The following is a 27,072-nucleotide window of genomic DNA, read 5'->3' as shown; positions in this document are numbered from 1 at the left end:
GCACGGGAGGGGCACGGGGTCAGGCTGCCGAGGGTGATGGGGGAGGGATGTAGGTCAGGCTGGTGCGGATGATGGGGGAGGGGCGTGGGGTCAGGATGGCACCAGTGACGAGGGCGGAGCACGGGGTCAGGCTGCCAAGGGTGATGGGGGAGGGATGTAGGTCAGGCTGGTGCGGGTGATGGGGGAGGGTCGTGGGGTCAGGATGGCACGGGTGACAAGGTGCCAGGGTCAGGTTGGTGCAGAGGATGGGGGGGGAGTGCTGCCGAGGTCCAGTGGCCCAAGAGATGGGGGGGCACCACACCTGATGATTCTTGGGGCTGCCCCTCACACAGCTCTGGGAGCCAAGGGGAGAAGTGGAGGGGTGTAGAGGGAGATAGGGGTGCATAGCACGTGGAGGGGATGCACCCACATGTGGAGAGGGCCACATGGAGCTGTTTGGAATGGGGTTTGTGCAGGGGCATGGAGCTGGCGTAGAGAGGCACAGGGAGGCAGCATGTTTTGATGCTGCCCAGAGGATAATGTTTCAGATTTCCCCCAGGCCTGAAGGTGAGATTGTGAATTATCACCTTTAACATTTAGTGTTTGCACGGTGGTAGCATCTGGGGCCCTAACCGGGGACCAGGGCCCTTGGTGCCAGATGCTGTGCACACACAGAACAGACCCACAGTCCTTGCCCTGCAGCACTTATGACAGAGTACAAGAGCTGACACAACAGGTGGCTACAACACACAGTCAACCTGTGGAACTTGTTCCCAGGGGATGTGGTGAAGGACAAAACGATAACAGGGTTACAAAAGGAATGAGAAGTCCTGGAGAATAGGTCCATCAGTGGCGCTTAGCCAAGGTGGTCAGGGACGCACCCCCATGCTCCAGGTGTCTCTAAACCTCCAATTGCAGAAGCTGGAAGTGGACGACAGGGGATGAATCACTCAATAATTGCCCTGTTCTGTTCCTTCCCTGTGAAGCACCTGGCACTGCCACGCTCAGAAGACAGGATGCTGGTAGCTGGCACATCGCTCTGCCCCACTATGGTCGTTCTTATATTCTCACAAATGGTCAGTCAAGCACCAGGTAACAATGAGAATTATGAACAGCAGAACACTCGCTGCTCACAGCACAGCCGTGGCCTAAAACGAGGTCCTCCCCCAGGTGGCGCGTCAACTGCTGGCTTGGGAAGCCCTGCCCTTCCGCCCAAGGCTCTGCCCTTTCCACCCCCCCACCGCAGCAGCTGGTCCCTGCCCCCCACTAGCACCCCCAGCCCCTGGAGCTGGGCCACAGAGCGGAAGCAGGAGGCCTGGGGGCAGAGCGTGGGCAGGGCCACCCCTGGCTGTTTGGGGAGGCACAGCCTCCCCCAGCCTATGGTACCTGTTGCGGAGTGTGGGGGAGTCAGGGCCCTGCACCCCCGGCTCCCTGCGATTCACCATGACTCTCAGCCAGCCAGTAAAGCAGAAGGTTTATTTGGATGACAGGAATACAGTCCAAGACAGGTCTTGCAGGCACAGACAACAGGACCCCCTCAGTTAAGTCCAGCTTGGGGTCCCAGGGCATTCCAGCCCACCCCCCTTTGGGGGGTCAGAGCCATCTCTCCCTCCCAGCCATCTCTCCAGCTCGCTTCCCGCACTCTGCCTTCAGCGACCCCTCCCACAGCCTTTGTTCAGTTTCCTGGGCTAAGGAGTCACCTGGCCTTCAACCCCTTCCTGGTTTCTCATGTTACACACTCAGGTATGCGCCCTCGGGCAGACTCCCATTCTGCAATGCAGACTATCCCAGCCACACTCGCCTGTCAGCATTCACACACCCCAGCAAGAACAGTCCCAGTTCGTCACAGTACCCGCCAGCCCTGGTCTTCCCCGTGCATTGTGCTGCACCCCACAGGAATGATATTCCACCCCAGCAGTGTGTCACTGCCAAAGAATCCAGGGCTCCTGCTGCCCCAGGGCATCGCACGGGGCATGGTTAGATTTCGGTGCAATGTTGCGTTGCTGTTTTTCGATGCACCAATGTCCTATGGCTGCCGGAGGGCGCTCTGATGTGACTGTTCTGTGGACGCTGCACAGCCCTGCTCGCAGCATGACCGTGCTGGGCTGCATCATCAACCAATATGGCCTCACTGTTTCCTTGCAGGCCCCCCTCGCTCTGTCTGTCTCCACTTGTCTCAGACTTAAAGCAAGTCCCCCCCTGCGTTCCTCACTCCAGCCATGGCAGCGGTCGAGCGGCAGCCCACCCACCCTGCCGGGACAGCTTAAAAATCCACCTAACTCGAGCTCGAGGTCCCAGTCGCGTCGCAGTTTGAGCCGACTGTGCTGTGAAGACACCCCCTAAGCTCATCGGTTTCTCTTGGTTCGGTACGTGTAGCGCCTAGCGCCAGAGGCTCGTTGCTGGTACAGCAGTCACATCACAGCAGCACAGGTCTGCGACACCAGCTCGGACCACAGCGTAAACGGCTCCATGGAATTTCCCCCGTCCAGCTCCGTGGGACCCGGAGAACGATACGCCTAGTCCCTGCTGGAAGCAGTGGGAGTCGGCCATTGGTTTTTCCTGCCTGGAATATGTCACACCAGCTCCAGGTTTATCGCTCTCCCGCTAGCAGCACCAATCCCAGGTTTGCCTGCCCCACGCATGCAGCGATTCGCCCCTTTCTCCTTTGACATGGGGGCCATTGACTAGGGGCAGCTCTTTTCTCCTTCTTTTGGGGAGAGGGGATTTCCCGCGGCAAGCCGACGGGCCAGATGCTGTGCGCGCCTGTGCCCTGCCGCGGTCGGTGGGTGGCACAGCTCTTGTGGGTCCCGGGCATGACTCAAACGTTGCCTCCTTCACGCAGCCGCCTCGGGAAATCGCGTCACAGGAAACCACAGAACTTCTGAATGTAAAAACATGTGGCCCGGGCCTGGGAGCCTGTCTGCCAGAATTCAAGATGGCTGCCCAGTGAGAGAACTGGAGTCAAGCCAACACTCTAGCCTTTCTTGTCCATGATCTATGGTTTATTAGCGCCTCTCTCACCTCATTGGCTACCCGCAGGTGATTGACAAGCCCCCGTTGCAGACACAGAGCTCTCCGATTGGCTGGGACTCTCTCAGGCCCGTAGCTTGGACGTAGCCCAGCCAATAAGCAGGTAGGGACAAAACCCAAAGCCGGGACCTACTGATTTCCTCCCCTGGCTAGTTGTGGGGCGCTGGAGCAAGCGGCTGTGAAGTGTCTGCCCGGGCCGTCCCGAGGGAGGATGGAGTTCTCTTTGCCGGCCGTTTTCCGGGCGCTGGGCTCCGTGGCAGCACATCCCAGCCGCGGGAATTGCTTTCGCCTTGGCCTCCGGTGTTGGATCTCCTGCCAGGCTGCGCTCGGCGCACAGAATGGGGAGGAGACGCCGAGGGGGGGTGGGGGTCACACAACAGCAGGAGGCTTTGCTCCGAGGCGCCCCAGCCTCTCTCACTCAAACAAGGGGGTTGAAAGCTCGCACCAGAGGGGCCGTTGTGGCTTCGGCTGGCGCTTTGCAGGGACCGTGGGGGGTGGAAGCGCAGACGCCCTGCATCCAGACAGCCCGAGAGCGCACGGCTCACTGTGCCCTTGGCTTCAGGCCGGCGGCCGGGCTGCATGAGGTAGGAGGGCCCCGGCCCGCAGGGCCAGGCCGGCGTCTCCCACCCCTGGCATGAGGCTTGCTCAAAGGGGAGGTTTTATTGGCCTAGGGACAGGCCCCAAGCCTGGGGGTCCCCACTCCGCTCCCCCTTCACCGCACCACAGAGGCCCCATGGCCTCGGGCCTGGTGCGTCCCTCCTTGGCGGGCAGCAGGCCAGCCCCAAAACACTAGTAGGACCTACACAAAAACAAGGGCTACATTCTACTCAGAGAGAAGTGAGGTTCTTACCCATGAAAGCTTATGCTCCCACTACTTATGTTAGTCTCAAAGGTGCCACAGGACCCTCTGTTGCTTTTTACTCAGAGATTGTTTTTAAAGTCTTGATTGGAGGTGGGGGTGGCGAAGGGGGCAGGGACACACCATGCTCAGAGGGGCATGTTAGGGGCAAAGCTCAGGCTAACAATCCACGCGTGCCCTGGGGGCAGGCGGAGCCCCACCCACCCGTGACATGGCCCTGCCCATTACTGCAGGCGGGATGTCCGTGGGCAGCTGCTCTACAAGGACGACAAGACAGCAGGATGGACAGAGCCGGCCCCATGCCATGGCCGCTGCCGGCGGAGGTGCCCGGGGTGCCCAAGGCCAGGGTGGCAGCGAGGAGCTCCTGCCTGCCTCCTGGACAGACGACCTCTGTGAGCGGCTGCTGTGAGGCCGGAGATGCAGAGGGTGCAGCCCGCAGGGTGCGGCGAGGGGAACTGGGGGGGCTGCACACAAGGGGTGAATTGTACACACAGGCCGCAGGAGCGCTGCCTTGGCTGAAGCCACCCGCGAGCGGGGCAAGGACGAGGAGCAGCCGCCCCAGCCCCCACCCGGGACCAGCCTGTGGTACTGCAAAGGGAGGCTGCAGCAGCTGCCTGGGGAGGGCGGGGCTCTCGCCTGGCATTAGCAGAGAGGTTTGGCCAGTCCTGGAGCCAGCCGGGCTCGGAGACACAACGCGCGGGGCCCTGTTGGTGCTGTGAACCTCACTGCAGAGCCCCCCGTGGTGGAGCTGGGACGGGCCCCGGCACAGCTCAGGCCACGGGCCTCTGCCAAGCAGCCGATGGAGCCAGACTGCGCCAAGGGGGAGAGCGGATGCCAGGGCGAGACTGGGGGTGATGGGAGTCATTGGAGCCTGGGAGAGGACATGGGACGAGTCCTGAGGGGGGGCCTGGGGCTCCCCATGGTGCTGGATGCCCCCAGCTGGGCGGGCGGGGCGTCTCACCGAGCCCCGAGTCAGGCTCCAGAACCCATGAGATGCTGGTAAGGGCCCATGCCTGGTTTTTTGGGGTGTCTTTGAGCCCCTGCCCCACAGCGGGGGTGACGATCGCAGCCCTGCTGCTGCCCCAGGCAGGCGCTGGTGGGATCCAGAGACGCAGCTTTGTGCGAGATGCTGCCGGTGGCACGGAGCACCCAGCTCCCTGCCCCCCGTGTGCCACCCCCGGCAGCTCCAGTGATCCCCCCCCCCCCGGCGAACACTGGCTCTGCTCCCCCTTCTCTGCCTGGCTCCTTCTGTCCCCCCAAAACTCCTCCCAGCTCTTCCTGAGAAGAGGGGGCTCAGCCTCACACTGCAGCCGCTCTGATTGGCTGCTCTGCCCAGGGAGGCAGGATAGTTGGGAAGGCAGCCAATCAGATGCTGGGGGGCAGGGGGCTGCCTCCCAGCTCTGCTCCCCTGGCAGCAGGGGGGGCCAGCCCAGACCCACGCTGCTCCTCGCCACCACACCCCACTTCGGCCATGGGGGCTCCTCTCGGCCACCCAGAGCCGGGGGGAGGGGTCAGGGCAGAGACAGATGGTTGGGGGACGGGGGCAGAGGCTGCAGCCATGCAACACCCCCCCACCCCTGCACACACACACACACACACACATGCACACACACACACACACCACCAGGCAGCGAAAATACTGAAGCGGTTTTATTTACAGACCCAACAAAAACCCAAACGAAACAAAGGGGTAGGGGAGGGGTGACGCCATATTGCACAGTGTGAGCCCCAGAGCTAGGGGGGCGCAGGCACCAGAGCATGGGGAGCCCCCACCATGTCCCCCTCAGTGCCACATACTGACCCCTTCCCAACCTCAGGTGGGGAGAGAAACAGCTTCCAGTGCAGGACAGAGTGAGATGGGGAGTGGGGGAGGGCGCAGCGACCAGCCCCACGGCAGCCCAGGGTGTCCCCCACCTGCTCCAGCAGGGGACACTGGGGGGGCCGTGGGGCCCGGTTCGCATGGCACCAGCTCACCAGCACAGCGGTTACAGCACAAGCTAACGGTGGCCGCAGGGAGAATAAATAAATTACAAAATATATTAACACTGACGTTAAAAAAAAAACCACCAACAACTGCCCCTGGGGGAGGGGCCGCCCCCTGGGGGACCCCCCAAGACAGTGTCCGAAAAAAGAGAGCGCTCTGGGGAGGCAGGAGCCGTGGGCTGGACGGACGCTCACCTGTCCGCGTGTCCGGTTCATTACCAGTGTCTGGCCAGGTTCCAAACAGCCCCGGGGCCTGGGGGGAGTCACCTGGCCGGGCTGAGCAGCGCTGACCCCCCCAGCCCCAGCCCGGGGCAGCCACTGAGAGCGGCCGACAGCAGGGCCATCAAGGGCCCCAGTCCACTCATCACTGGGGGAACTGGGGGGGGGGTCTATGCCCAGAGCAGGATCTCAACCCTGCCCGACCAGCTCCCCACTTCTTTGCCCCATGCCTGGGCAGCAGCTGCCCCTGCTTCTCTGCCCAGCCCGCGGGGTGGGGCCCAACGTAAAGACGCCCCCAGGGGCAGGGCTGGCTGAAGTGCCAGGGGGCAGCCGGGGGCTCTCCAGGTCCCACCTGACTCTGCCTCGGCTCAGAGGGCACCAAGTGCTGCCCCCCGACTTCCAGGAGAACCCCCGGGGGGCAAGTGGGGGGGGTGCATGGTTTGGTAGCAGCTATGCCCTGCCCCCCCCGCCTGCCGTGGTGCTGCTCACTCCCCCCACAAGACCCGGTCCAGTCCCCGAATTCCGTCCTGGGGGGAGGGGTCCTGGCCCGGCCCGGCCCCCGGCTCTAGCACTCCAGCGTGGCACCGAAGCTCCGGCGGCAGTCGATGGCCTTGGAGCTGGGCGGCTGTGCCCGTCGCCTGCTCAGTTCCTCCTTGCCCAGGCTGCCGGCCACCTTGGCGTAGGCGGCTTTGTACTTCTTATCGAAGGCGGCTGCGGAGGAGACGCGGATCAGGCGCCGCGGCAGCCGACCCCCCGCGCCCCGGGGCCCCAGCTCCCCCGCAGGCCGAGCGAGTGTGGTGCCCCCCCCCGCAACTGGCTCAAACCAATGGGCCTGGCTGGACCCATATCCCCCACCACCACCAATGGGCCCAGCTGGCCCGGTATCCCCCCCCCAGCCCCGCCAACCAATGGGCCTGGCCGCAGGCTCCTCTCTGTCCCTGTTCTTTCCAATGCCCCCCCAGCCCCGTACCAATGTCGACGTGGTCCCTGCCCAGCGCGGCCAGCATGAGGAAGAGGATCTCCCGGTAAACGCTCCTACGAGAGGAAGGGGAGAGAGAATGAGTAGGGGGGAGACAGAGCGGAGAGAGGGAGAGCACGGGGGGGGGCAGAGTGGCAGGGTAGAGTGTGGGGGGAGCAGAGTGGTGGACAAGGAGCAGAGCTGGGGGGCAGGAGGCAGATCCAGGGGGCAGAGCTGAGTCCAGGGCAGGGGGATTACCTCTGCAGGGGGCGGAGTCAGGGGCAGGGGGCATACTTCTGCAGAGGGCGGAGTCAGAGGCAGGGGGTGGTACCTTGGCAGGGGGCGGAGTCAGAGGCAGGGGGTGGTACCTCTGCAGGGGCGGAGCTGGGGACAGGGGGCGGAGCCAGGGGTGGTACCTCTGCAGGGGCAGGGGGCTGGGCTCCGCGGCCAGGGTCTGCAGGAAGAGGGCGATGGCCTTATGCATCTCGCCCAGCCCCACGTGGCTCAGCACGGCCTCCAGGAACGCCAGTGAGAAGGGGCTGCTGGGGCACCGCCACGACTGAGGCCGGGCAGCGCTGTTCCCTGTGGGGAGAGAGTGGGGGTCAGCGCAGTGGCCGATCCCCCCCCCCCAGGTCCCCACGCTGACCCACGGGATCCCCTCCCCCACCCCAATCCCCCCGCGCTGGCATCCCTCCCCCACTCCAACCGCTCCACGCTGACCCACGGGCACCCCTCCCTCACCCCAACCCCCCCGCGCTGGCCCACGGGCACCGCCCCCACTACTCACTGTGGACCCTCCAGAGCACATAGAGGGGGGGGCAGCTGTCGGGGTCTGGAGTCAGGACATCCCAGAGGAGGCGCACGCACACCGGGGGGCCCTCGGGGGCCTGGGCCTGCAAGAGAGACATTGGGGGGAGCGCGGATCAGAACCGGTGGGGACCCCCCCAGCCCCTGGGAGTCCCTTGCCGGTGCCCCTCCCCCTCCAGCTGGTCCCGTACCTGGGGCGCGGGCCGGAGGTGCTGGGAGGCCGGCACCAGCTGCAGCAGGTTGCTGGGCAGGCCGAGGCGCCGGAAATACCAGACCAGGTTCCAGTATATTATGGGATGGCTGTCCACCAGCTCCGGCTGGGCCAGGAAGTCGCTGCCCTCGTTCTCCAGCAGGCTCTCCAGCTCCTTGCGCAGCACCAGGGGGCTCAGGTAGGCAAAGGTCACCAGCTCCGAGCGCGGGGCAGGGCCCCGGGGTGCCTGTGGGGAGACAGCTGCGCTCAGGGCCCACGGACCGGGCAAGACCTGGCCCCTGCTCTGCCGCTCGGCCCCTGACCCTGACTCCTGACCCGCAGGCCCCGCCCGACGCTGCCCCTCACTCCTGACCCGCAGCCCCCGCCCGGCGCTGCCCCGCGCCCCTGACTCCCGACCCGCTGCCCGCACCCCTGACTCCTGACCCGCAGCCCCCACCGGGCGCTGCCCCGCACCCCTGACTCCCGACCCGCAGCCCCCGCCCGGCGCTGCCCCACGCCCCTGACTCCCGACCCGCAGCCCCCGCCCTGCGCTGCCCCGCGTCCCTGACTCCCGACCCGCAGCCCCCGCCCGGAGCTGTCCCGCGCCCCTGACTCCCGACCCGCTGCCCGCACCCCTGACTCCTGACCCGCAGGCCCCGCCCGACGCTGCCCCTCACTCCCGACCCGCAGCCCCCGCCCGGCGCTGCCCCGCACCCTTGACTCCCGACCCGCTGCCCGCACCCCTGACTCCTGACCCGCAGCCCCCGCCCGGCGCTGCCCCGCGCCCCTGACTCCCGACCCGCAGCCCCCGCCCGGCGCTGCCCCACGCCCCTGACTCCAGACCCGCAGCCTCGCGCCCCTGACTCCCGACCCGCAGCCCCCACCCGGCGCTGCCCCTCACTCCCGACCCGCAGCCCACGCCCGGCGCTGCCCCGCGCCCCTGACTCCCGACCCGCAGCCCCCGCCCGGCGCTGCCCCGCGCCCCTGACTCCAGACCCGCAGCCTCGCGCCCCTGACTCCCGACCCGCAGCCCCCACCCGGCGCTGCCCCTCACTCCCGACCCGCAGCCCCCCGCCCGGTGCTGCCTGCGCCCCTCACTCCTGACCCGCAGCCCCCCGCTCGGTGCTGCCTGCGCCCCTCACTCCGGACCCGCAGCCCCCCACCCGGTGCTCAGGCAGGGGCGGGTAATCCTGCCCCGCGCCCCTGACTCCAGACCCGCAGCCTCGCGCCCCTGACTCCCGACCCGCAGCCCCCCGCCCGGTGCTGCCTGCGCCCCTCACTCCTGACCCGCAGCCCCCCGCTCGGTGCTGCCTGCACCCCTCACTCCGGACCCGCAGCCCCCCACCCGGCGCTCGGGCAGGGGCGGGTAATCCTTGGGCACTGCAGCCAGGTGCCTGGTGGAGTCAGGACCGTGGGGCTCTGCAGACCGTGCCCGCAGCGCCCCCTTCTGGCGGCTCCGGAGGGAGCCTCGCTCAGCTGCTGGGGGTGGGGGAGGCGCCGTACCGAGGAGTCCGTGCAGCCATTGCAGAGCGACGGGGGGATCCCCGGCTCCGGCTCGGCCTCATCCAGAGCCAGGCACTGGGAGCGGTCGCTGAGCACCGGGCCCCGCTCAGCTCGGCTCTGGGGAGACTCCGAGGAGCTGCGGAGGGAGCGGGGAGGGAGCAGGTTACTGCTGGGCTGCTCGGCACCAGGCCCCACGCCCGGGGGGACACGCCCGCCCCCATCAGCCAGCCCCCGCCCAACGGTTCCCATGACAACGGCGTGAGGGGCACAGCGAGATCCCATACCCCTGAATGATGTAAGCCTGCCTCCCGGGTCACCCCCCTGCCCCCAAGGCCCCCCGCCCATCGCCCCCCCAAGACACCCTGCCCCCCAGACTTCAGAGGGCAGAGCATGGTGTGGCAGGGGGTCCCCCCAAGGACAGGAGAGCTGCAGGGCGGTTTCCCAATGAGGGCGGGGGGGGCAGCAGGGGGTCCCCCCGAGGGCGGGGGTCTCACCTGGGGGGCTGCTGGAAGTCCTGGATCTCGATGCTGAGCAAGGGCACGAAGGGGCGGGTGCAGAAGGGGCAGGTGGTGTTGAGGTTGGAGTCGTCGGGCGTCCAGCCGGCCATCACCTCCTCGTCGTGCACCAGGGAGCCGCACGTGTGGCACCGCGAGCAGCTGGAGAGCCAGATCTGGGGGGGGACACTCGGCTCAGCTCCACCCCACACTCCTGTCCCCCCTGCCCCCCCGCCCTCCCCAGGGGACTCGGGCCAGCCCCCGTGGTCGCTGCCTCCCCTCTCCCGGATCACAGGGCCCCTCACTGGGCCGTGGCGGGGTCGCTGTCAGAGCCCCTCGCTACCCCCCGGCTGGGACCCCCACCCAGCGCAGACGGCCTCAGGCAGGTCTCCGGGGGGGACTCACCTCCACGGGGGGCAGCTCCGGCCCGGCCAAGGCCTCAGGCAGCGGGTCTGACGACTTGCGCAGACTAAAGCTGCCGAATGACGTGTCTGACAGGTCAAAGTCGCTGCCCAGGGAGACGGAGCTCTGGGGGGAGAGGAGACGTGAGCCCCACAGGACCCTCCCAGCTCAGCGGGACCTGCTCCTGCCCGGCCCCGGAAGCACCAGGTCCCTGCCCGTTCCAGGAGTGCAACACCCCCAGCTCCAGCTGAGACCCCAGCCCCAGAGCGGGGTCCTGCCCACAGGCCTAGCCCAGCAGCAACGGGGGTCCCCCCCAGTCCAACACCCCCCCGGAGCAGTGGGGGGCGGTTCCCAGCCCAGCAGCAATGTCCCCCCGCCAGAGCAGTGGGGGGCGGTTCCCAGCCCAGCAGCAATGCCCCCCCCAAGCAGTGGGGGGCGGTTCCCAGCCCAGCAGCAATGCCCCCCCCCGAGCAGTGGGGGGCCGTTCCCAGCCCAGCAGCAATGCCCCCCCCGAGCAGTAGGGGGCGGTTCCCAGCCCAGCAGCAATGCCCCCCCCGAGCAGTGGGGGGCGGTTCCCAGCCCAGCAGCAATGCCCCCCCCGAGCAGTGGGGGGCGGTTCCCAGCCCCTACCTCCGAGGCAGTGGAGTCGGGGCGCTCCTGGGGGTGCAGCAGGCTCTCCACAGGACTCTTGCGCCGCAGGGGCTCTGTCTGCTCCGAGGCCCGGCGCAGGGAGCCGGCGTCCTGCCGGGCGCTGGATTGCTCCACGCTGGCGGTGTGGCGCAGGGAGGGGCGCTTGGCTGGGGACAGCAGCTGCTGCAGCTTGGCGGCCAGCCCCCGGCGCGGCGTCCCCCCCAGGCTGTTGTGGTTCTCGTCGCGCCGGCCCGGCTTTGTGCCCCGAGCGCCCGGCCTCAGGCTCGGCTGCACCTCGGCGTTGTCCAGGGCCGGCCGGTCGCTCTCGTCCGTCTGGAAGCTGACATCCGACAGGCTCCCGTCCTCCGAGGTGCCGGGCCCATCCAGGAGCTGGCGCAGGCCTGGGGGGAGGGCGACTAACGAGTCGCTGCCAGGCTCCAGCACCCCCAGGGCCTTGATCACTGGGGGGTGGGGGAAAGAGTTACAGGGGGGCCAGAGCCGGGTCCCTCCCAGTTCCTAACCCCAGCACATCCCCCAAGCCTGGTGACCCCTGCGCCCAGGTTTCGTCTCCTCCCCCCCCGCCGGCTGCGATGCAACTCACTCTGGGCCACGCCAGCCTCCACCGCGGAGGTTTCGCTGCGGGGGAAGGTGCCGCTGCTGCTCTTCGCCAGCTGGCGGCCGGGCGAGGGCTCGCGCAGGCTGTGCCCGGCCCACGTGGTCTGGCGCTGGAGGCTGGGACGGGGACGGGCGTCCTGAGTCTCTGCACAGCCTGGCGGGGAGAGAGAACATGGGCTGCTGGCCCCGCCCCCTACCCCCGCCCCAGGGCCCGGCCCTCCTACCCCCGCCCCACACGCACCTGGCAAGACGCCGCTGCGGGCCTCGCTCTCCAGCTGCCGCTGCCGCAGGGGCTGCCGGAACTGGGCAGTGCCCAGCACTACGTTGCGCAGCTTGGCCCAGCGCAGCCGCCCGCCCTGGGTGCCCGAGGGCCACTTGCTCTCCAGCACGGCCTGCAAGAGAACGGGGCCACGGTTACTGGGGAGACAGGGTTCCCCCCATGCCCCCCCCGGCAGCAGACACCGCCTGGCTCACCCCGCCAGAGGGAGCTCCTCCCCCCGGACCAGGCCGGTACCTTGTTGTAGTAGCCGTAGGTGACGGTGTTGGGCACGATGCCGGCCCGTTTCATCTCCAGCAGGACGCGGACGGAGAGCACCGGCTCGCCATACTGTCCACACAGCTGCATGAGGCTGCGGTAGCAGACCTGGGGGGCAGAAAGCACAGGGCCCCGTGAGGGGGTGGGGAACCCAGGGGATGCTGGGACACACAGACAGGGCCCGGGGGGGTGGCGCCAGGGAAGGGGCCGTGGGAACACGGGGGGGAGAGGGGGAGTCCGCACCTCATCCGGCAGCACCACCTTCCTGCTCTCCATCTGCTTCAGCACCTCGTAGGCCGTCTGCAGCGCCCGCACCTTGGAGGGGGCAGCCCGCACGTAGGTGGGCAGGTAGATGAACCACAGCCCGTAGCAGTGTCCGAGCAGGCACCGCGCCCACATGTCGGGCACGGACGAGTACTTCTGTGCCACCCGCTGCGCCACCTTCATCTCCTGGGGGGGCAGCCGGGTCAGGGGGGCCAGCTCCGCCCAGGCCAGGCCCCCCCACCTCACCCAGGGCCTGGCACCCCCCAGCTCCGCCCACGATAGGCCTTCATCACCTCACCCAGGGACTGGTACCCCCCAGCTCCACCGAGGACAGGCCACCCCACGCCCTGGCACCCCCCAGCTTCGCCCAGAATAGGCTTTCCCCACCCGCCCAGGGCCTGGCACCCCCCAAGCTCCCCTGAGGACAGGCCACCCTCCCCCAGGGGCTGGTTCCCGGTGCTCCCTGCAGGAAGGGCTGAGCCCAGCCCACTCGCTGCATGAGTGAGCCTGGGCCGTCACCTGCTTGGTCCTGCGCGGCGCGGGGCTGCTGGGGGCGCTGCTCTTGGGCTGGCACAGTGGAGCCGCCAGCTGGTCCTGGGGGCGCTCAAAGAGCTCGGCCCGCAGCACGGGGAAGCTGTCGTAGCTGTGGGGGAGCAGAGGGGCCATCAGGGGGCAGCTGGTATATGGGGGGGGCGGGGAGCTGGGGGGGTGTCTCACCAGTAGAGTGCAGGCAGCTCGGTGCCATCGGGGCCCAGGGGCTCCTCGGGGGGCATGATGAAGACCGTGTGCTCACTGCTGTGCGAGTCGTCCAGCTCCATCAGGGGCGCGTCCTCCGCCTTCTCCAGATCCACCTGCACCTGGGGAGGGGAGGGCAGCTCAGGGGGGGCCGGCACGTCCCCCGGAACACCCTCCGGCTGGGAGCTCCCTGCCCCCGACAGGGCCCCCTGGGTCTGCCCCCCCGACACTGGCCCCGGTCCAGGAGTCGCCTGAGCCCCCGCCTGGTCCCGTCACAGGAGTGGCTGGGTCCAGGCCCCCCAACCCCTTGGGATGGGGTCTGCGGGGTGAGCAGGATCTGTGGCTGAGCAAGTTGTAGGGACAGCCCTTGGGTGGAGGGGTGGGGCACTGCAGGGGGTGCCCTTGGGAGAGGGGTGGGGTGTCATCAGGGGGCAGGGACGGGGTGGGGCGTTGCTAGGGGTGTCAGGGGCAGTATGTTGCTTAGGGCAGGTGTCGGGGGCAGAGGCAGGGCATTGCTGGGATGGGGCGTTGCTATGGGTGCCAGGGGCAGGGTGTTGCTAAGGGCGGGGTATTGGGACAGGGCATTAGGGGTGTCAGGGGCAGAGTGTCGCTAGGAGTGAGACATTGGGTGGGGTATCACTAGGGGTGTTGCTAGAGGCGGGGCATCGCTAGGGGCACTGGGGCAGGGTGTCGCTAGGGGTGAGGCACTGGGTGGGGCGTCGCTAGGGGTGTTGCTAGGGGTGGGGCATCGCTAGGGGTGCCAGGGGCAGAGTGTTGCTAGGGGTGAGGCATTTGGTGTGGCGTCACTGGGGTGTTGCTAGGGGTGGGGCGTCGCTAGGGGCACCAGGAGCAGGGTGTCGCTAGGGGCGAGGCATTGAGTGGGGCGTCGCTAGGAGTGTTGCTAGGGGTGGGGCGTCGCTAGGGGTGCCAGGGGTAGGGTGTTGCTAGGGGCGAGGCACTGGGTGGGGCGTCGCTAGGGGTGTTGCTAGAGGTGGGGCATCGCTAGGGGTGCCAGGGGCAGAGTGTTGTTAGGGGCGAGGCATTAGGTGGGGCGTCGCTAGGGGCGTTACTAGGGGTGGGGCGTCACTAGGGGCGCCAGGGGCAGGGTGTCGCTAGGGGCGAGGCACTGGGTGGGGCATCACTAGGGGTGTTGCTAGGGGTGGGGCATCGCTAGGGGTGCCAGGGGCAGAGTGTTGCTAGGGGCGAGGCATTGGGTGGGGCGTCGCTAGGGGTGCCAGGGGTAGGGTGTCGCTAGGGGCGAGGCATTGAGTGGGGCGTCGCTAGGAGTGTTGCTAGGGGTGGGGCGTCGCTAGGGGTGCCAGGGGTAGAGTGTTGCTAGGGGCGAGGCATTGGGTGGGGCGTCGCTAGGGGTGGGGCGTCGCTAGGGGCGCCAGGGGTAGGGTGTCACTAGGGGCGAGGCATTGGGTGGGGCGTTGCTAGGGGTGTTGCTAGGGGTGGGGCGTCGCTAGGGGTGTTGCGTCGCTAGGGGTGCCAGGGGTAGGGTGTCGCTAGGGGCGAGGCATTGGGTGGGGCGTCGCTAGGGGCGCCAGGGGTAGGGTGTCGCTAGGGGCGAGGCACTGGGTGGGGCGTCGCTAGGGGCGGGGCGTCACCTTGTCCACACAGGTGTCGAAGAACTCCAGGCAGGCGTGCCGGTCGCTGACGAAGGAGCACTCGTGGATGAACTGCGTGAAGAGCTGCGTGCGTAGCAGCTGCCCATAGAACTTGTGGTAGGCGCGGTCCCGGGACTTGAGGAAACCTGGGGGGGACAAGGGGAGGGGGTCACACGGGAGCTCAGCCCCCTCGCCCCGCCCCCCCCCCCCCCCCCGGGGTGGCGCCCCCTCACCCTGCAGGGAGAAGAGGCTGCTGGAGTCGTGGGTGGTGTCGCAGGGCGCCCGGGTGATGGGCAGCAGGAAGGAGCGGTAACCCTTCAGCAGGCAGGCCATGAACCGCAGGAAGGAGGCCTGGATCTCCAACTCCAGCTGCTTGCGCCGCCCGTACACCAGGTCGTAGTCGGTGAGCAGGAACTCCAGCGACGCCTCCTCCACCGGCTTGTTGTACACTGGGGGGAGCGGCGGGGTTAGCACGGCCCCCCCAGGCTCCCCGCCCCCCAGAGCTCCCCCTCAGCTCCCCACTCACTCTCATCCAGCTGCTGGAAGTGGGCGAGCAGCGCAGCCTGCAGCACCTTGCAGGGCCGGCGGGGCAGCGCGCGGGGCGACAGCAGCTTCCTCTCCTCGCTCCTGGCAGGGGTGACAGAGACGAGCACAAAGCCGGGCTGCCCTCACTGTTAGCGCCTCCTGCTGGGCTGCCCCGGCCCCCCGCTCGCCCTCCCCGGCCCAGCGCCGAGACGCAGCCGCTTCTGGGCTGGAGCAAGGGCGGACGCCTCGTCGCACGGAGCTGCGAGGGCCGCGTTAGGGGAAGGCCGGCCAAGGGCCCGGCGGGAACTTGGCCAGGACACCGGGGTTCCGCCCGGGGACACGCTCAGGAATACGGACACGGCGGCTGGGGAGGGGGCCGGGCCCAGGGGAACTCACAGGAAGATGGTGTTGGTGTCAAGGTCGACACAAATGACGTCGCGGGGCGGGTCGTGCAGGTCGAAGTAGCTGGAGTGGATGCCGACGATGAAGGGCACCGGGGCGCACAGCACGTCCGCCAGGGTCAGCGGGCACAGCGGGATGTAGGGGCACTGCCAGCGCAGCGGGAAGATCATCTGGCGGCGGGGCAGGGAGAGAGGAGTCAGCAAGCCGAGGGGGCGGGCCCCACTGCCCCCTCCCCCCCCCGGGGGCCGGACTCACGGAGACGAGCGCCTCGCTCACGCTGGTCAGCACATCGGGGCGCAGCGAGTGAATGAGCAACTTCTGCTCGGTCAGCACAGCCAGCAGCAGCGTCACGGCGTTCTCGGGGCCCAGGTTCTGCAGCAGGGTCAGGAAGCTGGCTCCGCTGGGGGGCAGAGGGGGGCCAAGGATGTAGAATCCAGACAGCACAGAACCCCCTCCTCCCCCACCCACAACGTAGCCACGGCCCATCCCCCTCACATCACCAACGGGACCCTGAGCCCCTGATCGTCCCCCCAGGCTGCCCCGACCACCCCCCCGGGGCTGTACCTGAGAGGCAGCGGGGAGGACACAGGCTGGCACAGCAGCAGGTTATCGTAGGGAGACATCTGGGGGAGAGACGAGATTGATGGCGTAGTCGGCTTCCCCACCCAGGCAGGCAGGGGCCGCCCCAGGGCAGTGGTGGAGCAGGGGGCAGCCCCGGGGCAGGGATGGGAGGAGTTGGGGGCAGCCCAGGGGGGAAGCCCAGGGGCCAGGGAAGGAGAATGTGGGGGGCAGCCCCAGGGTGAAGCCCAGGGGCCAGGGAAGGGGGGAAGCAGGGGACAGCCCAGGGGGGAAGCCCAGGGGCCAGGGAAGGGGGGAAGCAGGGGACAGCCCAGGGGGGAAGCCCAGGGGCCAGGGAAGGGGGGAAGCGGGGGACAGCCCAGGGGGGAAGCCCAGGGGCCAGGGAAGGAGAATGTGGGGGGCAGCCCCGGGGCAGGGATGGGGGAAGTGGGGGGCAGCCCAGGGGGGAAGCCCAGGGGTCAGGGAAGGAGAATGTGGGGGGCAGCCCCGGGGCAGGGATGGGGGAAGTGGGGGGCAGCCCCGGGGCCAGGGGAGGGGGGGCTCACAGGAGCCTCGGGCTTTCATAGACATGGGCTGGGAATCACTGACCCAAAACATCAGCTGAAGGCCAAATGTGAGCAGAGTTGCCAGCGCGGGAAGAGCAGGGTCGGGGGCCCAGGCAGCCGCACAGAAGAGCTGCCCGGGGCGGGGCCACTCACCTGCACCAGGATGCGCGGTCGCTGCGGAGACGGGAAGGGGACGTTGTGCATGAAGTGCGAGATGTGCCTGGGGGGAGACGAGCGCGTCAGAGGGGGGTGGGGGCTCCCCAGTCCCTTTCCCGGGGGGGGGGTCCTTCTACCCCCATCCCTTCCCTACAGATCCACCCTCCTCCGCCCAGCGCTCACGTCTCCAGGGGCAGCACGTGGGGCCCCGAGATGGAATAGCGATAGATGAACATGAGGAACTTGCGGAAGACGTCGAAGAGGGGCCAGTGCGACAGGACGCAGATGCTGCGGCGAGTCTGCACCGACTTGCTGGCGATGGGGCGCCGGTCGACCACGCTGAGCAGGCCGAGACGCAGGCTCTGCCTCTCCGACAGCCGCTCCCGCGGGTAGGCCTCGTGGAACTGGATGGCAGCGCCGTACACCTGGGGCAGGGGGGCCCGGTCACTGCAGGGCACAGGCGTGGGAACTGCCCTCCCAGGTTTTGTGCGGGGTCCCACCCGCCACCCTGGGGTGCCGACTCCCGGCTGCAGGACCCATGCCCAGGGCTCCGCTTCCAGCCCCACATGTGGGGTCCCAGCCTTGGACCCTTACCTCTGTCCGTGTTCCCCGGCCCCCCCGCCAGAGCCATGGCCCCATTCCTGGCCCCAGCTCTGGGGGGTGGGGTGGGGGACACGGACAGGAGTAAGGGGGGTGAGGTAAAAAGTTTGGGGTGGGGACCACTGGCTTTCAGCACCCCCATTGTAAAAAATGCTCCAGCGCCACTGGAGGGGTGGGAGACAACGGAGCAGGGGGCCCGGTCATGGGGGAGGAGACGGGGCAGGGGGCCCAGTCACTGGGGGAAGGGATGACGGGGCAGGGGGTCCCAGTTGTGAGGGGAGGAGACGGGGCAGGGGGGCCCGGTCATGGGGGAGGAGACGGGGCAGGGGACCCAGTCACTGGGGGAAGGGATGACGGGGCAGGGGGTCCCAGTTGTGAGGGGAGGAGACGGGGCAGGGGGGCCCGGGCCATGGGGGGAGAAGGGGAGATCAGGGGCAGGATAAGCAGCACCTTCGCTCACCTGTCAGGCAGGACCCCCTGATTCTGGGCTGTTCACCCTGTTCCAGGTCCCCAGAGACCCCCACCCCACCGGGATGGCCCAGGCCCCCCCTCCAGCCCCACCTACCTTGTCCCCTGAAGCCCCCGTCAGCACGAAGGTGGAGAAGATGGGCAGCTGGTACTTGGTGTTGATGGGCCAGCTCTCGATGGTGGCCCCCATGGGCAGGCAGAAGACGGGCACCGAGTCGGGCAGTGGGAACGACTCACTGTCGTGCTCAGGGTAGCGGCTCAGGAGACCTGGAGATAGACGCACATCAGGCGGAGCGTCTGGGGTGGGGGCTGGGCTGGCAGGGGCTGCGGGTCGGGAGTGAGGGGCACCGGCAGAGCTGGGGGGGAGCCCAGGGCTGGGACGGCAGGGGGCAGGAATGCCAGGCAGCAGCAGTGCTGGGGAGTGGGGCTGGCACAGCCCCTGCCCACCCCATACCTAGTGCCATCAGCTCCTCACTGCATGTCGCTGGCAGGAGCCAGGTCTCCCCTCCCCCCATCTCAGGGGGCAGCGGGGGCAACGTCTCCTCTCCCTCCATCTCAGGGGGCAGCGGGGGCCAGGTCTCCCCTCCCCCCATCTCAGGGGACAGCGGGGGCCTGGTCTCCCCTCCCCCCCGGCTCAGAGGGCAGCGGGGGCTTTACCTGCTTCATAGACCAGTGTGTAGGCTTTGGACATCGCCATCTTGTAGCACAGGAACACGGCCGGGCCCCACTGCGAGGAGAGAGCAGAGCAAGGTCAGTGGGGCTGTGGCACGGGGCAGAGGGACCTGCCCCTCCTCCTCCTGGGAGGGACAGCCGGTCCCAGCCTGAGGAACCCAGCACAGCCTGCCCGGCACCGGCCCAGGGCCAGGGGGCCGCCAGCACCCACCATGCCAGCGTTGAGGTTCTTGTCCACCCGGCAGAAGGTGTGCGGTGTGTTCTCCCCCTTGCTGGGCACGACCAGACAGATGTCGGTGATGCCCAGCGTGTTGTGGCCCTGGGACTCGGCGGCCCGGCGGTAGGTGAGGAAGGTGCGCTGGTGGCCGGCAGCGCCCGAGCTGAGGTTGGCAGAGCGGCTGTAGGGCGTCGTGCGGATGATCTCGTAGCCCGGCTTCAGGCGGTCCTTCCCCTCACAGTGCACCCTGCGGGGGGACGGAAGGGGCTAAGCAGACCCCGCTGAGTGGGGAGAGACACCCCACACCCAGAGCGGCTTGCCCAGCCAGCCCTGGGGAGGGGAACAGAGGGGCCCAGCCCAGCAGGAGGGGTGGGGTACAGTCGAGGGGGAGGAGCTCTGCCCAGCCCTGGGGAGGGGCCCAGCCCAGCAGGAGGGGGCGGGACTCCCAGAGAGGGGCTGAGCGCGGCCCCCTTACCCACCCCAGCTCGATGAGGGGTGGCTTGCCGCGGCCCCGCTTGTAGCAGAGGTACATCTGGGGGCTGTTGAGAAGGCTGGCATTCAGGTCCACGGGGTGGCCGGATGTGCTGCTCTCGATGCAGGTGAAGCCCTGGGGCACCTCCTCGCCCTGCGAGCGGATGACCACAGCCACGTCGGTGATGGGCTCGCTGGGCCGGGCCGGCCGGGGCTGCTGGCTCTCCTCTTCCAAGGCCTTGGAGGAGTCGGTCAAGCCGGCCACCACGAAATAGTCGACGAGCTGCGGCGGCTTCTCCTCCGCCATGGCGGCGGGGCTCACGGCATCTGGGGAGGGAGCAGGGGGGCGTCACTGGGGAGGAGGGCAGGGACAGGAGGGCAGGCTGTGGGGTGAGGGAGAGTGCCACAGGGGTGGGGGCAAGGCCAAGGAGGAAGGCGCCATGGTGGGGGGAAGAGGTCGGGTGGGACGGCGCCATGGGGAGGGACGGCACCAGGGGGGGGGCTGAGCCGGGGGGGGGGGGAAGAGGTTGGGGGATCCCAGGGACCAGCCCACACAACAGACCCACAAGGTGACGTCACAGAGGCTGGGCCCAGCATGGCCAATGGGAGCTGAGGGTTCCAGGACAGAACACGCTATACGGTGACATCATGGAAACAAGGCTGCCAGCGGCCAATGAGAGCTGCTGTTCCTGCTCCCCTCCCCGGGGGAAGGAGTGGGAGTGCTGGGGGGGTGTCACAGGGAGCATGGGGGCAGGGCTGTTTGGGGGGGCTGTAGGGAAGGAAGGAGATGGGGCTGTTTGGGGGGGATGTGGGGCAGGAAGGGGGTGGGGTGGGCTGTTTGGGGCAGGGGAGGAAGGAGACAGGGCTGTTGGGGGGGCTGTAGGGAAGGAAGGAAACAGGGCTGTTTGGGGGGATATGGGGCAGGAAGGGGGCGGGGTGGACTGTTCCGGGCAGGGAAGGCAGAGGAGGGGGCTGTTTGGGGGGAATATGGGGCTGGCTAGGAGCTGCCCCCGGGGCCAAGCTGGACTGATTTCAGCGCAGAGTCAGCGAGAACCCAGGGTACCTGGGGGGCGCGACCCACTGAGCCCGCCGGGCTGAGCTGACAGAGTGAAAGTGCCGGGAGGGAGGGAGGCAGCTTCCTGTTTCCTGCTCAGGCCGGCTCTGACATCAAGTCAGTCACCGGAAAATCAGGGGGACCCCTGAGGTTTGGGGGGATCCCTCCCCCTCCCCCGGATCCCCACAGCACTCCTGGTTTCTCGGATACTTCCAGGACTTCAGGCTGGCTCTGCCCAGGGCCTGTGGCAACCCCAGCCTCCCTTTCCCCCTCTCCCGCCCCTGCTTCCCGCCCCGGCCAGCTGCTCGGCCCCCAAGCCAGGCAGCACCCCCGGCCGGCCGGGAGAAAGTCACAGACCCTCTGAGGCAGGATGTTCCCAGGGAAGGACCCAAAAGGGGAAGGAAGAGGCTGACGGCACAGGGCGAGCAGGGTTAGTCACGGCGGATGCAGGTGCAGGACAGGGCGGAGGGCGAGATGGAGGAGAACCGAGAAGCCTGGGTCACGATGGGGCACCCACTCCTGGCCACTGGTCCCCGTCTGGGAATGGGTAGCGGCGTCCGGAGAGGGGAGCCTCTGCCGAGGAGACGCTCCCATTGCCCCCACTCACGGACCAGCAGCCGAACACACGCTTACAACCCAGAGAGGGAAGCCCCATTTCACAGCACATACCAGCAGCCAGAGGAACTCCCCACCACAAGGTCCCAGCGAGGCCCAGAGCTGGGCAGGGGTCAGGAATGGCTCCTAGAGGGAGGGGGAGGGCACTCAGCGGAGAGCAGTTTTCGAGGGCTCGAGGCCTGCTCAGGGGGAAACACCCTTCCTGGGCAGGGTATCCCAAACCGTGGCAGCTGGTACCAGCCCCGGGGAGGGGGGAGAAACCTGGCCGGCTGGGCTCCTGGCCTGATTCGCTCTGGCAATTCCTGGGATCCTGGACGCAGGGTCCTTTGGGCGAATCAAGCCAACCCCAGCACAGCCCCCAACCAGCCGGGTCTACCCAGCTGCTCCGCAGGCCCCCAGCAGGGTCACGCCAGGCCAGTGGGAGCCAGCTCCCTGCACACAATACTTCATTCTCTCCCCGTAACAGGGGCACCCTGGCACTGCGGCCACCACCTCCTGTCGGGGGGCAGGCCCACAGCTGGCAGACTGGGCAGCCCCCCTGACATGGCACAGCCGAAAAGCTAAACTAACCCAGCTCCTGCAGCAGGGTTACCATGGCGAGGGAGGCATGGGGCCCAAAGGGGACCCCCCACCCCAGGGGTGACCCGGAGAGGAGCTGGGGGTATGTTGGGGCTCACAGGCAAATGGCCATGAACGCCCCTGGGGCCCAGCACAACACAAAGGAAGAGACGCTGCTCCAGCGTGGGGAGCACATCACCTGTTCCAACTTCCCCAGCGGCTCCTGCCCCCAATCTCCCTCTCTGGGGCACAGCTGCCCCCAGCCCACTCCAGGGTTACCCTGCTGCTGGTCTAGATCCCGCCCCTCCACCCTGGGCAGCTCCCCAGGGCACGTGGCGAATGAGGGGGAAACAGCTGCCCCCCAAGAAGAGCGTATTCCCAGCTCGCCCATGCGGTTGGGCAGGGGGTGTTACACTGTCCCCCGAGACCCCCCATGCCCCTAGTGCTGCATGACATGGACCGGCCTGCCCTGGCCCCCCAGTGACAGGCACTGCCAAGGTACCACCCGCGCTATATTTAGCCCCGGCCCACGTGATCCCTCGTGCTGCGGCAGGAAGAGACACAGGCGGCTCTCAATTTAGCTTCCTGTAACCTAACGCGGGCCGGGGAGAAACTGCCCCTGCTGCACCCCCAAATCTACCCCCACAGCTCGGGGCTCAACCTCCATCCCACCCCCAGCCAGCCTGGCAGGTCATCTCGACCCCCCGTGGGGGCTCAGCGGGGAGCCCCCCCACACGCTACACTCTGGGTTGTATGGTCCAAGCACAAAGCTAGGGCTTCCCACCGAGCCCCACAGGAGGGGTCCTGCTGACCTGCCTCGCTCGGCCCCAGGCCTCCCTAGCAGGACCCTGCGCCCACCCCAGGGGACAGCAAAGGCCAGGCCTGCCCGGGATGAGAGGTGCTGGCTAGGGTGACCAGATGTCCCGATTTTATAGGGACAGTCCCGATTTGGGGTCTTTTTCTTATATAGGCTCCCATTACCCCCCACCCCCTGTCCTGATTTTTCACATTTGCTGTCTGGTCACCCTACTGCCGGCTAACCCACGCCGCCTGTAACCCAGCGCTCCCAGCCCCGGGGCAGACGCACCAGACAGGCCGAGGGCGGCGTGGGGACAGCCCAGAGCCGGGTCAGCCAGAGCCAAGGCCTCCCGCGGTGCTGGGAGCTGCACAGACCTATTTACCTCTGATCTGCTGCCAGCACGGTCTAAATAATGCAGAGTGCTCCAGACTGCCCAGCTCCCCGGCCTGCCTGGCACCTGCCGCTTCGGAGACACCCTGCCCCACAGCTAGGAGAGCCCAGGGGCCAAGGACAGCAGGTGCCTTTAACCCCACTGTCCCTTGGGTTCGGTTCCTTGCTCTGGGAGAAGAGCAGGTGTAGAGTCGGGGGGGGGGGGGGGGCTGGGAGCCAGGACTCCTGGGTTCTATCCCAGCTCTGGGAGGGGAGTGGGGGCTGGTGGGTTAGACATGGGGGGCTGGGAGCCAGGACTCCTGGGTTGTATCCCAGCTCTGAGTGGGGAGTAGGGTCCAGTGGGTTACAGCATGGGGGGCTGGGAGCCAGGACTCCTGGGTTCTATCCCAGCTCTGGGAGGGGAGTGGGGGCTGGTGGGTTAGAGCATGGGGGGCTGGGAGCCAGGACTCCTGGGTTCTATCCCAGCTCTGGGAGGGGAGTGGGGGCTGGTGGGTTAGAGCATGGGGGGCTGGGAGCCAGGACTCCTGGGTTCTATCCCAGCTCTGGGAGGAGAGTGGGGGCTGGTGGGTTAGACATGGGGGGCTGGGAGCCAGGACTCCTGGGTTGTATCCCAGCTCTGGGAGGAGAGTGGGGGCTGGTGGGTTAGACATGGGGGGCTGGGAGCCAGGACTCCTGGGTTGTATCCCAGCTCTGGGAGGAGAGTGGGGGCTGGTGGGTTAGAGCAGGGGGGCTGGGAGCCAGGACTCCTGGGTTGTATCCCAATTCTGAGTGGGGAGTGGGGGCTGGTGGGTTAGAGCATGGGGGGCTGGGAGCCAGGACTCCTGGGTTCTATCCCAGCTCTGGGAGGGGCATGTGGTCTACCAGTCAGAGCACGGGGGCGGGAGCCAGGACACCACAGCCGTGGCTAACTAGCCCCTGGGCCACGGACAGCACGCCCTCCTCTCCCCCCCAGCGGGAGGCCCCTCGGGGCTAGCAGGGAGCTGCCCCCCCCCAGGCCGGGGCTGTACCTGCTCTGCAGACGCACAAACACCGTTGCTCTAGCAGCGTGTTACACCACCCCCTCCTCGCTGCTCCGGAGGGACCTGCCGGACCCCGTCTGCTGTGGGCAAGGGCCGCGGGCCGGGGCCGCCCGCCTCCCCGCAGGCCAGGCAGGGAGAGTGGGACTTTCCATTCCTGGCCGCAATCGCAACCAGGGCAGGAGGCAGCAGAACTCAGAATGAGGAAGCCGAGAGCTCCCTGCAGAGGGGCGGGGCGGGGCGGCCCCCCCAAAGCCAGCCTGGGCGGCTCAGGGCCCGTTTCCGCGCTGCCCTCCTGGGGGACAGGCGCGTGTACATCTAACGGCACCGCTCTGGGGCTGCTTAGACAGGTCCAGCTGCAGCCGCCTGGCCCCACCCCAGCCCTCCAGAGCCCGCCTGTGCGGGGGGCACCCACCCGGGGGACGGGCTGCAGGGACCAGGCCCTGGCACCAGCGCGGGTGGGGCCGTCCCGGCTGCCAGCCAGACCCCTCGCCCGTTTCCAGGACCTGCCCCATACTGGTCTGGATCTGGCCCAGTCGCTGAGATTGGGGGAGGCCCCCCCACAGTGCAGGGGCGCAGCCGGCCACAGGGGCAGAGCTCCCCGCTCGGGGCAAACAGCCCCACGGCTGCACAGGGGGCCCCCAGGCACTGTCCCCCACCCGAGCAAGGGGGCAGCCCCTGCTGCCGGGCCAGGGGGCACAGATCACAGGGACCCGGACCCACCCACCGCCCCGCCTGGGACCTGCACCGGGGGTGGGGGGCAGTGAGCTTTGTGCCCCCCCCTTGGGGCAGCGCAGCACGGCACGGGGGGCTGGTCTTTAAAGAAACCCAAACATATAACTGGTTCCTGGAACAACCCAGTCACCCTCCACCCCCGTGCAACTGGCCCCTGCCCCCCACCTGTCCACACCCGGCCTGCCCCCCACCTACCCCCCGTGCAACTGGCCCCTGCCCCCCACCTGTCCACACCCGGCCTGACCCCACCTGCCCCCCGTGCAACCGGCCCCTGCCCCCCACCTGTCCACACCCGGCCTGCCCCCCACCTACCCCCCGTGCAACCGGCCCCTGCCCCCCACCTGCCCCCCCGTGCAACAGGCCCCCGCGCCCCCCGTGTAACCGGCCCCTGCCCCCCCACCTGCCCCCCGCGCCCCCCGGCCGGCTGACCGGCGCTCGGCCCCTACCTGCCCCGCCGAGGGAGCGGGCGGGGGCTGCGGGCGGGTCCCGCGGGGGGGGACGGGGCGCGGGGGGGTCCCGAGGGGTCCCGAGGGGCAGGGCCAGGGGACGCCCCGCCCCCTACCTGCGCTCGGCCCCCAGGCCCCGCTACCCGGCTCCCGCCATCGCCGCCGGCCCCGCCCAGACCCGCCCGGCACCGGCCCCTGCCGGCCCGGAGGACGCGCTGCACCTGGCGGGCCCGGCCGCCGGACGCCTGGGTTCACTCCCGCCCTGGGAGCGAGCGGGCCCCGGACGCCTGGGTTCCGGGGCGCCCAGATGTCCCTCTGCCGGCAGCCCCCCTTCCCTCGCTCACCCTCCCGGGCCCAGCCCCTCCCCCCCGTCCCACTGCTCGGGGGCAGCCCCCCAGGGCCGCCGGCCAGGGTTGGGGGGCAGCGGCCCCCCCCCCCCCCCAGGGCGAGGAGTCGGCTGGGAACAGCCCAGCCTGGGCGCGGAGGGAGGAGATCAGGGTTCCTCGCACGACGGCACCATTAGCTCACCATGCCTCGTGCGTTCACCATGACCCGTGCGTTCCCGCCGCGGTACGTTGGCACGTTGGCAGCACCAGGGAGGAAAGTCGCAGCCTGGCCCAGCCACACCATGACCCCCCAACCCCCACGGAGGCGGCCGCTTTGTTCAAGGGCCCAGGCCCACCTGGCCCCTCCTCCCTCCTGCATTCCCCCGATCAAACCCGGGGGCTTCCAGCCGACGCGGGCCAGCCCTGGGCCTGGGTTGGCAGGTAGCCAACATCTCAGTGATCGGCTTCATGGACTCTCCCGTGACGGGGGGTCCAGGCCCCAGGCAACGAGTGCCAGCCCCACCTGCATCGCTAGGCCTCCCCAGAGCCTTTCCCACCCCCTCTAGCTGACAATGCAGCATGTGGGGGAAACTGAGGCACGCACAGTCTTCATATAAAATATTTACACAAAATCCCCCCCTCTGTCTCCCGGGGACCACCGGCGACCAGGCTCACCAGCCCCTGGGGTTATACTGTAGCCTCTAGGCAGGAGCGTCACAGCAGCTGCAGGGTGGGGGGTGGAGGCAGTAAGGCCAAGGGGCTGCGCTGGAGGGAGAGGGGGATCCCGGCGGGCTGGGGATGGCTCACTGAAGGGAAGCTCCTGGACACGGGTCCAAAGCTGGGGCTATAGCACCGGTTCTGTGGATCCCAGGGGGGAGTCCAGGCCTCCTTTCTTTGGGGCCTCCCCAGCAGGTAGCTTTGCACAGCAAGACCCAAGCAGGGTCATGCTCCGAGCCAGAAGGGTTTGCAGGGAGCAGAGGCGGGAGGGGGGGGTAAAACGAGGAGCAACAGGCTGAAATGAATGGCAAGAAAATGTCCAGTGACCAGGAGCAGCCACCACGGGGATTGCCTGGGCCAGGGAGCCTCTGCCCATGTGTGTGGGGGGGAGCAGGGACCAGGAGCCTCCTGGTGCCTGGCCCAGCAGTGGGGAGGAGGGCTGAGGCAGCCCAGCCGGGACAGGGATCACTCCGGGTTCCAGGGCCAGGGAAACGGGTGAAGCTGCTGCTGTAGAAATGCAGATGATGAAGGGCAGAACCTAGCGAGGTGGCCCAGCGTGGGGGGCGAGGGAGTGCAGCACCCGGCTGCAGGCCCAGGATCTGTCCCATTCTCCTGGAGACAGAAATAGCAGGGCCCCCACGGATCTGTACTGGGACCAGCCCTGTTCAAAGTGATCTGGAAAAAGGGGTAAACAGGGAGGTGGCGACGTTTGCAGACAAAAGTAAATGACTCGAGCGAGTTTCGTCCAAAGCTGACTGGGAAGAACTTCCAGAACTGGGCGAGGGGCAACCGAAGGGCAGAGGAAATTCAACGTTGATAAATGCAAAGTGATGGAGATTGGAAAACACAATCCCAGCTACACCTACAAACTGATGGGGTCTAAGTTAGCTGTTACAGCTCAAGAAAGAGATCCTGGAGTCATGGTGGATAGTTCTCTGAAAACATCCGCTCCGTGTGCAGTGCAGGCA

General features: G+C 68.0%; 1 protein-coding gene across 6 annotated transcripts; it reads right to left on the bottom strand.

The window, feature by feature from the left end:
• Positions 1 to 5,503: 5,503 nt before the first annotated feature.
• On the bottom strand, positions 5,504 to 25,236 carry DENND4B (DENN domain containing 4B). 6 transcript variants are annotated; one of them, XM_054010891.1, is made up of 28 exons: positions 25,178 to 25,236; positions 19,457 to 19,775; positions 18,972 to 19,224; positions 18,746 to 18,815; positions 18,186 to 18,355; positions 17,204 to 17,445; positions 17,018 to 17,084; positions 16,305 to 16,363; positions 15,996 to 16,140; positions 15,735 to 15,910; positions 15,340 to 15,440; positions 15,047 to 15,262; positions 14,814 to 14,959; positions 13,186 to 13,325; positions 12,988 to 13,111; positions 12,448 to 12,654; positions 12,184 to 12,312; positions 11,911 to 12,061; positions 11,656 to 11,823; positions 11,055 to 11,515; positions 10,428 to 10,550; positions 10,023 to 10,198; positions 9,529 to 9,664; positions 8,027 to 8,272; positions 7,816 to 7,921; positions 7,445 to 7,610; positions 7,041 to 7,105; positions 5,504 to 6,781 (listed from the first exon to the last, which is right to left on the bottom strand). In XM_054010891.1, the coding sequence occupies exons 2-28, from the start codon at positions 19,753 to 19,755 to the stop codon at positions 6,636 to 6,638; spliced, it is 4,488 nt and encodes a 1,495-aa protein (XP_053866866.1). In that variant the 5' UTR covers positions 19,756 to 19,775; positions 25,178 to 25,236; the 3' UTR covers positions 5,504 to 6,635. The 6 variants fall into 6 exon arrangements, with proteins under 6 accessions (XP_053866866.1, XP_053866865.1, XP_053866863.1 ...); XM_054010890.1 differs by lacking the exon at positions 25,178 to 25,236 and adding an exon at positions 25,062 to 25,110; XM_054010888.1 differs by lacking the exon at positions 25,178 to 25,236 and adding an exon at positions 23,872 to 24,527.
• Between the last annotated feature and the right edge of the window lie 1,836 nt (positions 25,237 to 27,072).

The sequence above is a fragment of the Malaclemys terrapin genome, chromosome 21 (assembly GCF_027887155.1).
Source record: "Malaclemys terrapin pileata isolate rMalTer1 chromosome 21, rMalTer1.hap1, whole genome shotgun sequence".
Classification (NCBI taxonomy): domain Eukaryota; kingdom Metazoa; phylum Chordata; order Testudines; family Emydidae; genus Malaclemys; species Malaclemys terrapin.
This window is presented reverse-complemented; position numbering and strand designations above follow the sequence as displayed.

Coding starts and splice junctions, on each gene's coding strand:
- DENND4B (XM_054010891.1), bottom strand. CDS start 19,755: ATGGCGGAGGAGAAGCCGCCGCAGCTCGTCGACTATTTCGTGGTGGCC. Junction 12,655..12,987: donor CGCCGCGCAGGACCAAGCAG/GTGACGGCCCAG, acceptor CTGCCCCCCCAG/GAGATGAAGGTGGCGCAGCG. Junction 6,782..7,040: donor CAGGGACCACGTCGACATTG/GTACGGGGCTGG, acceptor TCTCCTCCGCAG/CCGCCTTCGATAAGAAGTAC.